We start from the raw sequence: 13,936 nt of genomic DNA on the forward strand, positions 1-13,936 counted from the left end.
TTGCACTCTGCTGCCTAAGCTGGAGTGCAATGGTATGGTCATAGCTCACCGCAGCTTGGAACTCCTGAGCTCAAGAAATCCTTCCACTGCAAACTCTCAAGTAGTGGGGACTACAGGTACATGTTACCATGTTTAGCTAATTTTTTTCTTTTTTTGGTACAAATGGGATCTCACTATGCTGCCCAGGCTGGTCTCAAACTCCTGGCCTCTAGTGATCCTCCCATCTCGGTTCATAAAGATAACTTGTTTCTAAAATGAAGGAAAGGTGTTTGTTTTACCTTGATCCATAAAAAAGCAATAGATTTATTTTCTCAATCTAAAACGATTTAGGAAGCTTAGTAAAGACTGCTTAAGAAGTAGATACCAAGTTTTAATTATCAAGTTGTTAGTATCACTGCAATAAACAGGCAAAACATCCACACACACACACACACACACACACACAAACTTTTCTCACCTGTGCCATCAATCTTTTGTTTAAAAATCATGTGTTTTGACATATCTGAAAAAAAGATAGTGCTTTCCTTGGCATCAAAATCAATCCCAACAAAGAAAGAAGGATTCCCTGAAACTGGAACCATGACATCTTCCTGGGTAGACAAGGTGAACGGGATCCCACGAACAGCAAGTTGGGATGAAAAGATGAGGAAATTCTGAATAGCTGCAGGAAAAGGAACACAGCACAGTCAGCCAGGGCATGGTTCTTGCCCCTCCTCCCAAATTCCAGATAAATGCATCCATAGAGCAAACATTAAATCATAAAATATAACTCTGAAATAAATATAAATTTGTGGAAAACACAGAAATAAGAGAAGGGGGAAAAAAAGGTAACCAACTATGAGGGTGATACAAGTATTAAATTTTCCTTCTTCCCTAAAAAGTATCCTTAAAATTTATTCATATGAAAAATGATATCCATATGCTTAATTTATAAAATAGTATTAGCTGAACTCTATAGTAATTCCATAACAATCCTCAAGTTGGATTAACTTTTGCATAGAGATCTATGCCAAGAACCTCACTGTAGACACCAAGATAATTAACAGTAACCAGAAATATAAAGAAATAAAGGAGTAAAAGAAGGGAAGGAAGGAGAGGGATAAAGGACACAGGTAAGAAGAAGTGCTGTTTAAAATCAAAGATTGTGACAGTATGTCAGGAAATCAAGAAGATGAAGGAGGTGTGCCCAAGACACAGATAAAAATTGCAGGAATGGAATTTAAAAGCAAAATTATTAGGCAACCCACTAATGATAAAATAGCTATAAATACACGGGTTAATGAGGATGATTTTTCTGAATCTAGGACTAGCTAAGAAGTTAACACATTTGTCTGAGTTAGAATAAGGGAACTTATATACTGCGCTAGAAACAGCAGCATCTGGAGATCAAGAATTTGTCACAGGCACAGAAAGGAGAGTTGTAGGAGTGAAAATAAGAAAAACAAATATTGTAGGAGTGCATCTCATCATCAGCTGGGGCCCAGGCAATGGCTTAAGTATGAATAGATGTGTAGGAAACCAGAGAGGACGATATTCTTACCTTCAAAGTAAGAATAAAATCAGGTATATGAAGGCAGATACAAGAAAGTTTAAACTGAAAGGTGAAACCATACGTGAGGAACTGAGTCACTCCAATGTTCAGGAGTTTACTTTGGAATACAGAAAAAAATTAAAAAAAATAAAAAAAAAAAAAAGAAAGAAAAAGCAGATTAGATTCAGATGTGATTACCTGATTGAAAGGGGCATAAGTGTTGGTCTAGGAGGAGTCAAAGTGGGGAGAAGTGCAGTACTTCCCACCAAAGTTAAGGCTAACATCTAAAGTAGAAAAGGTATACATAGAGCTCAAAGTCAATAGGATCTGTCATCAGATAGGATTAAAATAAAAAAAAAAGAAAAGAGCTCAAAGTTTAATCAAATAGAATTTCAAGATCATAGTTAACAGGAGAAAAATGCTTCAAGAAACAAAGGGGAAAGGGCCCAGCACTTTGGGAGGTCGAGGTGGGCAGATCACGAGGTCAAGAGATTGAGACTATCTTGGCCAATATGGTGAAACCCCATCTCTACTAAAAATACAAAAAAAATTAGCTGGGCCTGGTGGTACGCACGTCTGTAGTCCCAGCTACCCAGGAGGCTGAGGCAGGAGAATTGCTTGAACCTGGGAGGCGGAGGTTGCAGTGAACCGAGATCACACCACTGCACTCCAGCCTGGCACCTGGCGACAGAGCAAGACTTTGCCTCAAAAAAAAAGGGAACCCAAGAAAACCCTAGATGTGGGATTAAAGTCAAATCCCAAAAGACAGAAAATTACATTTTCAAATATAGCTCTGTACAGTAGAAGTGGTGCCTACCAAGGAAGATACCCTGTGGGCTACGGAAAGCTTATTTGCAGTGAAGAAGTTAGAAAGGGAGCTGGCCCAGTTCATGAGCAGCAGTTAGTCTAGTTAGAGGCTTGGACACACATACACCTGTGCCACCTGCCAACAACGTCCAAAACAGATTTCTTACCAATGCAGTGGCGCTCATCTGTATCCAGTTGGAAGCCGAATGTGCATTTGCAACGGAAACCCAAACCATCATTATCTGTTCTGTGGCTGAGGACACAGACCTGCTCACAGCCTCCATTGTTATCTTTACATGGATTGGTAGCTGGAGGGAAAAATGTACAGGGATAAATTGCAATTAGAAATGTGTAATTATCTAAGACATGAATCTACTTCTAACCCTTTTCACCTATAGTTGAAATAGAGTAATGAATTAGCAATGCTTTGAAAACATCACTGACTGGTTATTACTAAATACATCTGCATCTGGCTATAGTAACCCTCCCAATTTTACTGCTGCTCCCCCATGCATTCTCCAACTGATGGTGGCAAAAGAAAGGAAGGAAGGGAAGAAGAGAAAGAAAGAAAGAAAGACAAAGAGAGGAAGGAGGGAAGGGAGGGAGGGAGGGAGGGAGGGAGGGAGGAAGGAAGGAAGGAAGGAAGGAAGGAAGGAAGGAAGGAAGGAAGGAAGGAAGGAAGGAGAAAGGACTCCTACAACTGTCCCCCAAAAAATTATGTCAGAGTATGTCTGCTATCCTCCATGATTAGAAATAACTGTCAAAAATACCCCACACTTCACCACTTTTTTGCCATTCATAGGATATAATAAATATTACTCACTGGATGCTTACTTTGTAAGTAAACCAACTTAATAACCAATAGCTCTAAGAGGTATTAGTCCTCCAATTTTACAGAGGAGGAAACCAAGAATCTAACAGTTAAACAACTTGCCCAACATTATTCAGCAGCTAAACAGCTTACCTAGGATTCAAAGCCAGATCTGATTCCAAAACCCTAAATGTCTGCAACACAAACCAGTTTATACTTCCAAAAGCCACTCTTAAAGTAGTGACCTTAAGAAGGTCACACTGTACGGTACAAAGACTGCCACAGCTAGAAATTTTATATCTGCTTTTAAGATTGTCTTCTTAGCCTTTGAATTATCCTTTAAAATATTCTCTTTATCTTCTTAGATGGATTGATTTGGGGACACAATAGGCAGATGTCATTCTCAGCCAAATAATACAAATACTCATTTGAGCGAACACATTGATCATCGATCTAATGGATCTAATGTGAGGGCAAGTCTAAGTTTAATAGTTGTGAATTGAGTGTAAAAACTATTCCAAATAGCTATTTCCAAAAATGTTTTCAGATAAAATATATATTTTCAGATAGGTATATATTTTCCCAGGATGATGACATTGAAGGATATTCATCTAAATATGTCAGTTCTAGTGGTTGGGATTTTGTTGAATTAACCAAATTACTTTATAGTCTTTTCATCCTAAATAGTTCCATCACTTAACATGCAAGTTTGTTTTGTTTTGTTTTGTTTTAAAGACAGGGTTTCACCATGATGGCCAGGCTGGTCTTGAACTCCTGACCTCAGGTGATCCACCCACCTTGGCCTCCCAAAGTGCTAGGATTACAGGCATGAGCCACAGCGCCCAGCCAACATGAAAGTTTTAAAGCAAATCTGTTTTCTCTAAATTACTGTTCACCAATATTAAGCTTTCTATCAACATAGTAGAGTTTATATTTCTTTTTCTTTGATCCACAAGCAAATATAGAAAAGAGCCATACACAGTTCAGATAGATGCATCAAAGCTCAAGCTATAACCTGGAAACATAAACAAAGCTTGTGATAGGCCAGGTGCAGTGGCTTATGCCTGTAATCCCAGCACTTTGGAAGCTGAAGCAGGAGGACTGCTTGAAGCCAGGAGTTCCAGAACAGCCTAGCCAACGTAGTGAAAACCCAGTCTCAGAAAAAAAAGAAAAAATGTCTGGTAAAATAACAGAAGATTAAACAGTGTCTGAATCAAAATTTTTTTAAAAAATAAGTGACCAGCCAGAGAGATGCCAAACCCAGTTGGCCTAAGACAGATTAATCAGAAGCAAAGAACAGGTGCCATACATATGCAACAGAGAAGAAGAAAGAAATGGTTCTGACACGACCTAAAATGAACACTTAGACATGTCATTTTTTTCTATGGGACATGTTGCTTAACTGTAATATTAGAAGTTTGAAATAGAAGATGTTTTTCCTAGTAGAATGAGGATAGGTATTTTGGTTTGGTTTGTGAGCTGCTATACCCTCAAGCATCTTTACAAGTGCCAATAAACATCTGTAAAATAAATCTCTAAATTCCCTCTAGATCCGTCATTTAACTCCGAAATACATCACCTTCTCCAGAATGTTCCTAATCTGCAGAACCAGTTTCAGAGAGTTTAACACTCTGGGTAACCCTTCATATACTTGAGAATGCCACCCAAATCACATGAGGCCCCTCATTATTAACCTCTAAAGCTTTGAGAAAACCTTTCCATCAAGTCTGGTACCAAGCATGGCTACCACTTTTCTGAGGCTTACCATAGGGCTGCCTGAGAGGATGGTAAACAGTCACTCCATAGGGCCTCAGAGAAGTCTGGTAGTACACTTGTGGGTTGGTCTCTGTGAACTTGTTTGCCTTCAGCACAGCCATCTTTGTCCAATCAGTAAAGAACACCTGACCTTCAAATAAGCTTACTCCAAAAGGATGAGGAATGAGGGAGCCTCCATGAACTACAGTCTTTCTGTTATAAAAGATAGATATATATGAATTTATTAGTTTTGCTTTATTATAATTAAAGCTGTAGTTAGTTCACTTAAATACCTGAAAAGCTAAATAATTTCTTTTCACAAATATGGAATAAACAGAAAAGATATATTTCATATGTATATTTATTTTAGATGTCTCTTGAAAAAGACCCTTGAGATATAGGTGCTGGGGAGGAAGGCAGCAAACCACATTGCCACGTAGGTACCTATGCAACAATCTTGCATGTGCTTCAGATGTACCCCAAAACCTAAAACGCAATAACGTATATATAAAAAATTAAAAATTAAAAAATTTTAAAAATTTAAAAAATAAATAAATAAAAATGCCCTTGAGACTTACATGCCAGTCCCAGTCAATCCTTTAGCTTGTCCTAGGGTTTTTTTTTTAGAATTTACTGTTTTCCCATTTGCTCTTCATTCCTTTTAGGTTGCCCCACATCTAAAAGACTAAGATGTGAAATAGCACTTTGAACACCATAGGTGAAAGACTATACCAGGACTTTGAAAGTCTGGGAGAAGATGGCTACACCAATTATTTTCCACCACACCACTGACCATTTCCTAGCGATTAGGGAGCAGAGCAGTGAGTGGCAGAGCTCAAGCCACAGCAAACACCCAGGTCTGTTCCTGACGTCACTATAAGGAGAGCAAGAAACAATGCCACTACCAATCTTATGCATCTGCTTGATGAAAATGTCAACTGATCATACTTGTAATGGAGACCCAAAGCCATTTAACTGGGATAAGAAAACAGAAGTAAAATTTCCACTAAGCAAAGAGTGTAAATCAACAATGCTCCCCATGACTACGTTTCCATAAACAATGATTCCGTTAGACACATGAAAAGGGTGAGGTGGAGGATGGTTGATATGGGAAAACTCGTATTTTCTTTATTTGGGCATAATACAAAGACCTCAAAGAAAAATCTTACCATCCCCTGAAAACTAAAAAGCACAATAGAGCTCTAAGAAAAGATTTGAAGATATTAAAGCTGGGAAACATACCAAAGAGGAGTAAACAAAGAAAAGTAAGGTGACAGGTTAGTGCACACTTTGAAACATTCCATAATGACATGGTACATTAAGATCAGAGAACAGTTTCTTTTTCAATTAGCAAATTCCAGAACCCTGAATGCCACCTGCTGGCAAAGTGAGAGACTTTAAGATTTCAGCTCTACTCGTGAGCTTTAGTATTTCTTTGATGTTTCCTCACAGTCAGCAAACCACTCAAATCTTTCCAAATCTTCATTGATTTTTATCTTTTATGCTTCACTTTTTTTTACTTTAGTAAAAAAAAAAAAAAATTGAGACTATATAATGTAATGCTAAAACATCGCAAAGAGAAAAAAAAATAGGCAATTTCACAATTGTTTCACGTGGCTTACTGGGTTAGCTAATTTTTTCCTAAAATTTATTCATATTCTCCATATGGAAACTAGCCTCAGTGATACGAAGTCACCACATTAATACCCAATCACTTCATTTAACCAAGCAGTTCTAAGGATATACAATCCAGTGGCAGACTGTGATATCTTCCTTACAAAATGGAAATACAAGAGGAAACAAAACTATCATATTGCTTTCATTGAGAAAACAATAAAATCAGGTCATTGGGAAAAATTAAAATAACCCACCCATTTGCTGAATCCACAAAGAATAATTTTTGGGTCAAAATTTGAAGAACATGTTTTACTCAATTTTTGAAAATACCAAAAGGAGAAGTTCTAAAGTAGTTTCTTACATTAAATTATCGTTAACTCCACTCAGAGTAAAAAGATGAAAAAAAGAAAAAAAAAGTGTCATATTCAGCCAGGTGCAGTGGCTCACGTCTATAATCCCAACACTTTGAGAGGTCGAGGTGGGTGGATTACTTGAGGTCAGGAGTTTGAGACCAGCCTGGGTAACCTGGTGAAATCTCATCTCTACTAAAAATACAAAAATTATCCAGGCATGGTGGTGTATGCTTGTAATCCTAGCTACTAGGGGGCTAAGGCAGGAGAATCACTTGAACTTGGGAGGCAGAGGTTGCAGTGACCCAAGATCACATCACTGCACTCCAGCTTGGACAACAGAGTGAGACTCCATTTCAAAAAAAAAAAAAAAAAATGCCATATTCTACATTCAAATATTGCCATTTAAGTATCTTTGTATACCAAGAAAAAATACAATAAAGAGAATTTCTCCTTGAAATTTGAAATATATAAGAGCAGAGTAAAATCCAATTAACATCAAATACCTAATGAAACATGCATTTATTGGGGGAAGGTTGGAAAATTAAAAGGGAAAGTGGTCTTGAGAAATAAAGCACAAATGAACACAGGGGTGAATGAAAATAACGTGCATCATCTGGGACTGAGGGAGGAGTTGGTGAAGAGAAATCAAAGAACAAATGCTGGAGGTTTACCTCTTGTGTTACGGGACACAAGAAAAGTTAACAAAACAGAGCAAGTCACTTCATGCAAAAAATGTCAGTACAAAGATCATTAAATCTATCATGTCAACCAACAAAGCAGTATTTTAATTCTGGTCCTTTGATATTCCTCTCCAGCCATTTTATACACTTTCCCTTAAACTTACAAAGCCTTAAAAAATACTTCTTACCGGGAGGCCAAGGCAGGTGGGTCACCTGAGGTCAGGAGTTTGAGATCAGCCTGGCCAACATGGTGAAACCCCACCTGTACTACAAATACAAAATATAGCTGGTCATGGTGGCAGGTGCCTGTAATCCCAGCTACTCAGGAGGCTGAGGCACAGGAATCGCTTGAACCTGGGAGGTGGAGGTTGCAGTGAGCTGAGATCACGCCACTGCATTCCAGCCTGGGCAACAGAGACTTTGTCTCAAAAAAAGAAAATACTTCTTACCTTTGAATTCCATCATAGGTTACAGTTTCAATGTAATCAAACCGAGAGTCAACCCAGTAAACACGCTTCGATATCAAATCCAGAGTTATCCCAGCAGGCCATCCCAGCTTCGTTTTCACCAAGTCCTTACGGTTGCTGCCATCCATGAATGCCCTTTCCAGCTTAGGTTCCCCAGAAAGGCTCGCCCAATCTGAGAAAAATAAATAACTACAAAAGAAAAACAGAAGATGAAGGAATCTGGTATTTTACAAGTTTACTCATGAATTTTTTTTTTAATAGTGTGTTTGGATCGATGGAAATTTTATCCCACTGATTAGAGAACCACAGGTGTATAACACAACAGGGAAATTAAGTATTTTTAAAAACAGAGACTGTGGGATCAACAGGAGCATCAACAGTTCCAAATAGCAACTATTACGATGCACTAACATGGCGGCCTAAAAGTTCATAGTCAGCCAGTCAGGCGCAGTGGTTCATGCCTGTGGTCCCAGCACCTTGGGAGGCTAAGGCACAAGGATCCCTTGAGGCCCATAGTTCAAGACCAGCCTGGGCAACACAGCAAGACCCCGTCTCTACAAAAATTTAAAACTTAGCTGGGCATGATGGCACCTGCCCATAGCTTCAGCTACTCAGAAAGCTGAGGTGGGAGGATTGCTTGAGCCCAGGAGTTCAAGGCTGGAGTAAACAGGTGATTGTGTCACTGCACTCCATCCTGGGCAACAGAGCGAGAACCTGTCTCAAAAAAAAAAAATCATATCCACCTTCTGAAGTTTCTCCTCTGTTCCCTTTATCTGTCCTTTGCTTCTTTTTTACACCCAGGAAAGCTTATAAATATCTTTTAAAATAAGCTATTAAAATAAGTCATTTTACTCCTCAATTTTCCTTTCTGAGGCACAGCCTGAGAACATTTCCATCATTTTCAAGGAAAGACAGCTGATATAATGAAGTAAAACTGAATAATCATCATTCACCAAGACTAAAATAACCTAAAGCTTATCCAAGGGTCCTAAGACCCAATTGTGAAATTCTAGGAGAAAGCTAAGTCTCCTATAACACTTCTCAGATGTGGAGATCAGGAAATCTGAATTTAAACATGAAGAAAAGCATTATCGGGTTGCTGGGTTGATTCAGACTGAACAACTTGTAATGAGATATTAGCATTGGTATCTCAATCCCAGCCTGTATCAAGAAAGTTCTGAAAGAAATACTTCCAACCTCCTTTCCCATCTTTAAAAATATTTACAGCTAATTCATGTTAAAATAATCATCTTAATAATAATAAAACATAAGTAATGTTCAGTTGCAATAATATTGTTAGATTGAATTAGAACACAGAATCCAATCTCTTAGCTAGAAAAATGTGGCAAACATTAAGATTTGTACCCTCAAAACAGCAAGTATTTTTAGTACACCAGTAGGTATGTTTGGATGACATGTCCTTAAATGGGATTATATTTAGTAAACTCTCCTAAAGCGTCTATGAATAAGGGCACAAAATAGACATAGGTTCTAGAGTACAGAGCCTAAAAGAAATCAGAACGAGCTTTCAATTAATCCAATGGCTATTCAATGTATAGGGGGAGAGATAAAATTCTAAAAATACAGGAATCAATATGTTTTCACATTGCTTACCCAACAGTTGGGTCCACAGCAATTCCTCTAGGATGCCCCAAGTTTTCAGTTATAAGAGTAACCCTGTAGCTTCCATCCAAATTTACCATATCTATGCGGTTGACCTTGGTTTCCACCAGATAGAGTTTATTATTAACCCAGTCCACAGCCAGGTTCTCTGGAGTTTCAACAGAAATATTGAGAACCTCTTGTATATTTAAATCATTAATGTGAACTGAAAAAACCTAAAAGAAAAATCAAAATTATTATATTTCTTCACCATAACTAACCACATGTTTTGTTTTGATTTTTTTAGCTATAATCAAATTAGAGTTGCTAAAAATCCAAATTCCCAATTTTTAGAAATTTCACGCATTATTTCAAAAAATGAGAATTGTATTGATGGTACAATAAAATGTAAAAGGAATAAATAAATAAAATTCCATAACTCTTTAGGAGTTTCTGAAATTTATGTTTCAAAAATCTCTATTGCTTTACTCCTAGTTGAGATGAAACCCATCACACTTTCCAAATAAGACAGTGTAACAAAATTTTGGCCATTAAACAAAATACTGTCAATATTTGTTACTAAATCCCCAATTACAGCTCAATTTAGAAAATGCAGGTAAAAATCTGATTTTTATCATCCAGAAAAGAAGTGTGCTTTTTACATTTTAAATGATCAAATATCAAAAATTACTATCAAATATCTATCCCGTTTTGAAAGAATGTCTACTATTTCTTTTAATTAGGCTTTTGGACTCCACTTCGAATACAATTAAAAGTTGCTCAAGGCTAATCCATATAATAGACTGCTTTGTTTAATAGGTCACATGTAATAGTATAGCATGGAAAAGGTGCTGATTAACATAAAATATCTCAAGGGCCTTTTTTGTTAGAAAACAAAGGAACTTTCCCCTCTACTCCCCCCACAAGTGAAGCTATCAACAATTTGTGCCAGGGTTCCATTCAGCTCCTGGAATTTCTATATACCTTATTTTGCACGGTGTCTGTCCAAAAAACTCTTTGCAAGTGATAGTGGAAAGCCACACCCACAGCCACTCCACGATTCTGAGACTCCACTAAGATCCGGAAGTTCCTTCCATGAATATCACCAATTAATAAATCCCGACCATTGGAGAAGATAACGGAGGCCTCGCCAACTAAATGTGAAAAAGGAAGGCATCACCACTCCTTCAGGTGAGCAAGGATGGGGAAGCAGCTTACAACTGATATGCTTTTTGCTTTTTTAAATGCTATCCTTTACGTTATCTTACCTGATTTTGACATAAAACTCTGAGGCAGACAGATAGCTATCATTCTATCCATTTTACAGAAGGGCAAATTGAGGCACAAAAAGGCTTAATGAAGTGCCCAAAATCTGAGCAAATTAGGAAGAATTTGGTAAGAATTCAAGTATCCTGGATGCTAGTCCAATGCACTTTAAATGACATTGAGGAGAGCATTTCTCAGCTATTTTCAAGACTCCTTGATGATATGGGCACCTTATCCCATGTGCAACTCTAGATTGTGTTAAACATGGAAGACATTTTAAAGATTACCAGAAAATCACTCTGAAAAACATGGTAATGGTGGTTCCAAATCTGTTCTGTCTGTATACTCACAATTATGCAAAATGATATACAAACAAGGTATTAATTGCAGCCTTATTGGCAATAGCAAAAGATAAAGAATGATATAACAGTTCATCAGTAGAGGGCTAAATAAACTATGAACATCAAAAAAAGGAATATTATAAAAAAAAAAAAAAATGAAGGCTGGGCGCAGTGGCTCACACCTGTAATCCCAGCAGTTTAGGAGCCTAAGGCAGGTAGATCACGTGAGGTCAGGAGTTCAAGATCAGCCTGGCCATCATGAAGAAACTCTGTCTCTACAAAAAATACAAAAATTAGCTGGCATGGTAGTAGGCACCTATAAATCCAGCTACTCCGGAGGCTGAGGCAGAGAACTGCTTGAACCTGAGAGGCAGAGGTTGCAGTGAACCAAGATCGTGCCACTGCACTCCAGCCTGGGGGACGGACACAGACTCCATCTCAAATAAATTAATTAATTAAATAACTAAGAAATAACTTTATGTGCTGATATGGAAAGCTCTGGAAAATATCTTAAGTACAGTCATAAGATGCAGAGCTGCGCATATAGTTTACTACCATATCTACAGTATAGTTTAGTGTATCTATAGTTAAATATCTATATTTGTATATTCTTGTTTATTCATTTAAAAATCTCTAGAACTGAAATAAAGAAACAGTAATTATGCACGGGAAACAGGAAGTGAAAACCATGCAGAAGGGAATAGGTATGGAGAAAGACATTATACTATATATCTTCTTATAATTTAAAATTTGTGAACATATAAATGTTACCTGTGCAAAAATAAACAAACTGAATTGTTAAAAATCAGCTGAACCTAAAAGTTATTACACAGTAAATCAGGTATTTTTATGCAAAAACAAGCAGAAAATGGGCCATTCATCAATCATAGGAGCAGCTAAGTTTCAGAAGACACCAAAGACACTTCAGAAGCAAGTGTGAAATTAACTATTAGAAAATAGGAGTTTATATTGATACCTCCTTCCTGAGAAATCTACAGCGACAAAATGCTTTGGAGTGCTCATCTGTTTTTTGCAGATTTTCCCCATGACTTTTCTCTACTACTCACTACTATTCTCTACTTTTCATACTCTTACATTGATTCCAACAAACTACCCAGAATTAGGGCATTTAAAAAGTTTTTAATCTAAATTTAGCATGCCCATTTGGAAACACCCCTCAATTTTCCAAGAACACTGAGAAAGTTATTTCTGTAGATAGTCGTCACTACTTTTGTGGTATGTAATTAATTAAAAGTTAAATATCCACGCCAGACAAATGTAGGCATAGCATTTATTCCACAATTAAAGGTAGTTGGCATCATAGCCTAGGTCAAAGTAAACAAGCAATCAATTAAAAAATAATAATGTCACCATTAATCAACAAATTGGTCCTTAATAATCAAAGTAAGAATTAATGTTGACCAATTCTTCTATGCAGCAGGAGCCATCCCTGATTTGTGATGATAAAACCCTGCCAAGCCCATAAATGCAGATAATCCTGTTGTCATCAGAAGGAAGGAAAGAAGCTATTAGAATCTGTTTACTGTTCAGAGATACAAGTGTCCATAATTTACTCACAGGAATCATTAGCTTTGCAGTGCTGTCCATGCTCCAAGATATACCCTTCTTCACAGTGGCACAGGTGATGGCCAGGTCGGCTTTCACACCTCTGGTCACAAATTCCCCATATCTGGCAATCATCAAACTCTGCCATATGAAAAATACACATTTGTAGTAAAGGTTACCAGCATTTCTTGAGCACTCTCTGACAAAAATCCTAGATAAGATGGCCAAGAATGTGGTGTTGCTCATGTCTAAATAAACACCCTCTGAAGGTAGGCACAGGTTCTAAGAATGTATAATAGTCATCTTCATTTAAGGAAAAAGAGCATTTACATCATTTTAAAAACCTACATGAAGGATAACTTTATGGAAAATGCACAACACTTCTTGAATTCATAGCCCTGTGTCATTGTATTTCATTTATTAATGTTAGGTTATAAATATATAAATTTTAGTATAAATGTTTCCCTTTAAACCCTGCTTTCCAATATGGTGGCCACCAACTCCCTGTGACTCTCTAAATGTAACTTAAGATTGACTAAAATAAAATAAAATTAATAATTTGCTTTCCTAGTCACTTGCCACACTTCAAGTGTTCAATAGCCGCATATGACTAGTGGTTACCACATTAGAGAGTGAAGATACACATTTACATGATTGCAGAAAGTTCTAGTAAGACCTGCCTACAGACAGCCGCTCTAGAAGACACAAATCTATGACTGCAACAAAGTATTTGTAAGGTCTATTTACCTACCTGTCTTTCCACTGATGTCAAAAAATTACAACCAAAATTAAATTGAACTTATTTTCAAGACATCAAAAATTTCTTCTCCTATACTTATTTGTTAACTTATTATTCCCTCATTTAATAAGTGTTCATTGAAAGTCCCTTATACGATAGAGCTCTGTTCATTACCAGAGAAGTCCCAGTTCTACTGTGTAAAAACAGTTCCAATATAATTGACATAAACAGTATAATATGGAGGGGAGAATGCAACAAAATATTAAGAGTTTTTCTTGGCCGGGCGGTGGCTCACGCCTGTAATCCCAGCACTTTGGGAGGCCGAGGTGGGTGGGTCACGAGGTCAAGAGATCGAGACCATCCTGGTCAACACGGTGAAACCCCGTCTCTACTAAAACTAC

General features: G+C 37.4%; 1 protein-coding gene across 4 annotated transcripts in view; it reads right to left on the reverse strand.

The window, feature by feature from the left end:
• Positions 1-13,936, reverse strand: part of LRP2 (LDL receptor related protein 2) — a 224,340-nt gene that overhangs the window by 129,588 nt on the left and 80,816 nt on the right. For all 4 annotated transcript variants that reach the window (XM_037734498.1, XM_017517337.2, XM_037734499.1 and 1 more), the window contains exons 10-16: positions 12,809-12,937; positions 10,608-10,777; positions 9,636-9,859; positions 8,004-8,210; positions 4,915-5,117; positions 2,506-2,646; positions 458-661 (exon numbers count right to left, since the gene is read on the reverse strand). In XM_037734498.1, the coding sequence (XP_037590426.1) occupies positions 458-661; positions 2,506-2,646; positions 4,915-5,117; positions 8,004-8,210; positions 9,636-9,859; positions 10,608-10,777; positions 12,809-12,937 (1,278 nt within the window). The remainder of the gene's footprint in view (positions 1-457; positions 662-2,505; positions 2,647-4,914; positions 5,118-8,003; positions 8,211-9,635; positions 9,860-10,607; positions 10,778-12,808; positions 12,938-13,936) is intronic.

This window comes from Cebus imitator, unplaced genomic scaffold (assembly GCF_001604975.1).
Source record: "Cebus imitator isolate Cc_AM_T3 unplaced genomic scaffold, Cebus_imitator-1.0 Scaffold628, whole genome shotgun sequence".
NCBI classification, from domain to species: Eukaryota; Metazoa; Chordata; class Mammalia; order Primates; family Cebidae; genus Cebus; species Cebus imitator.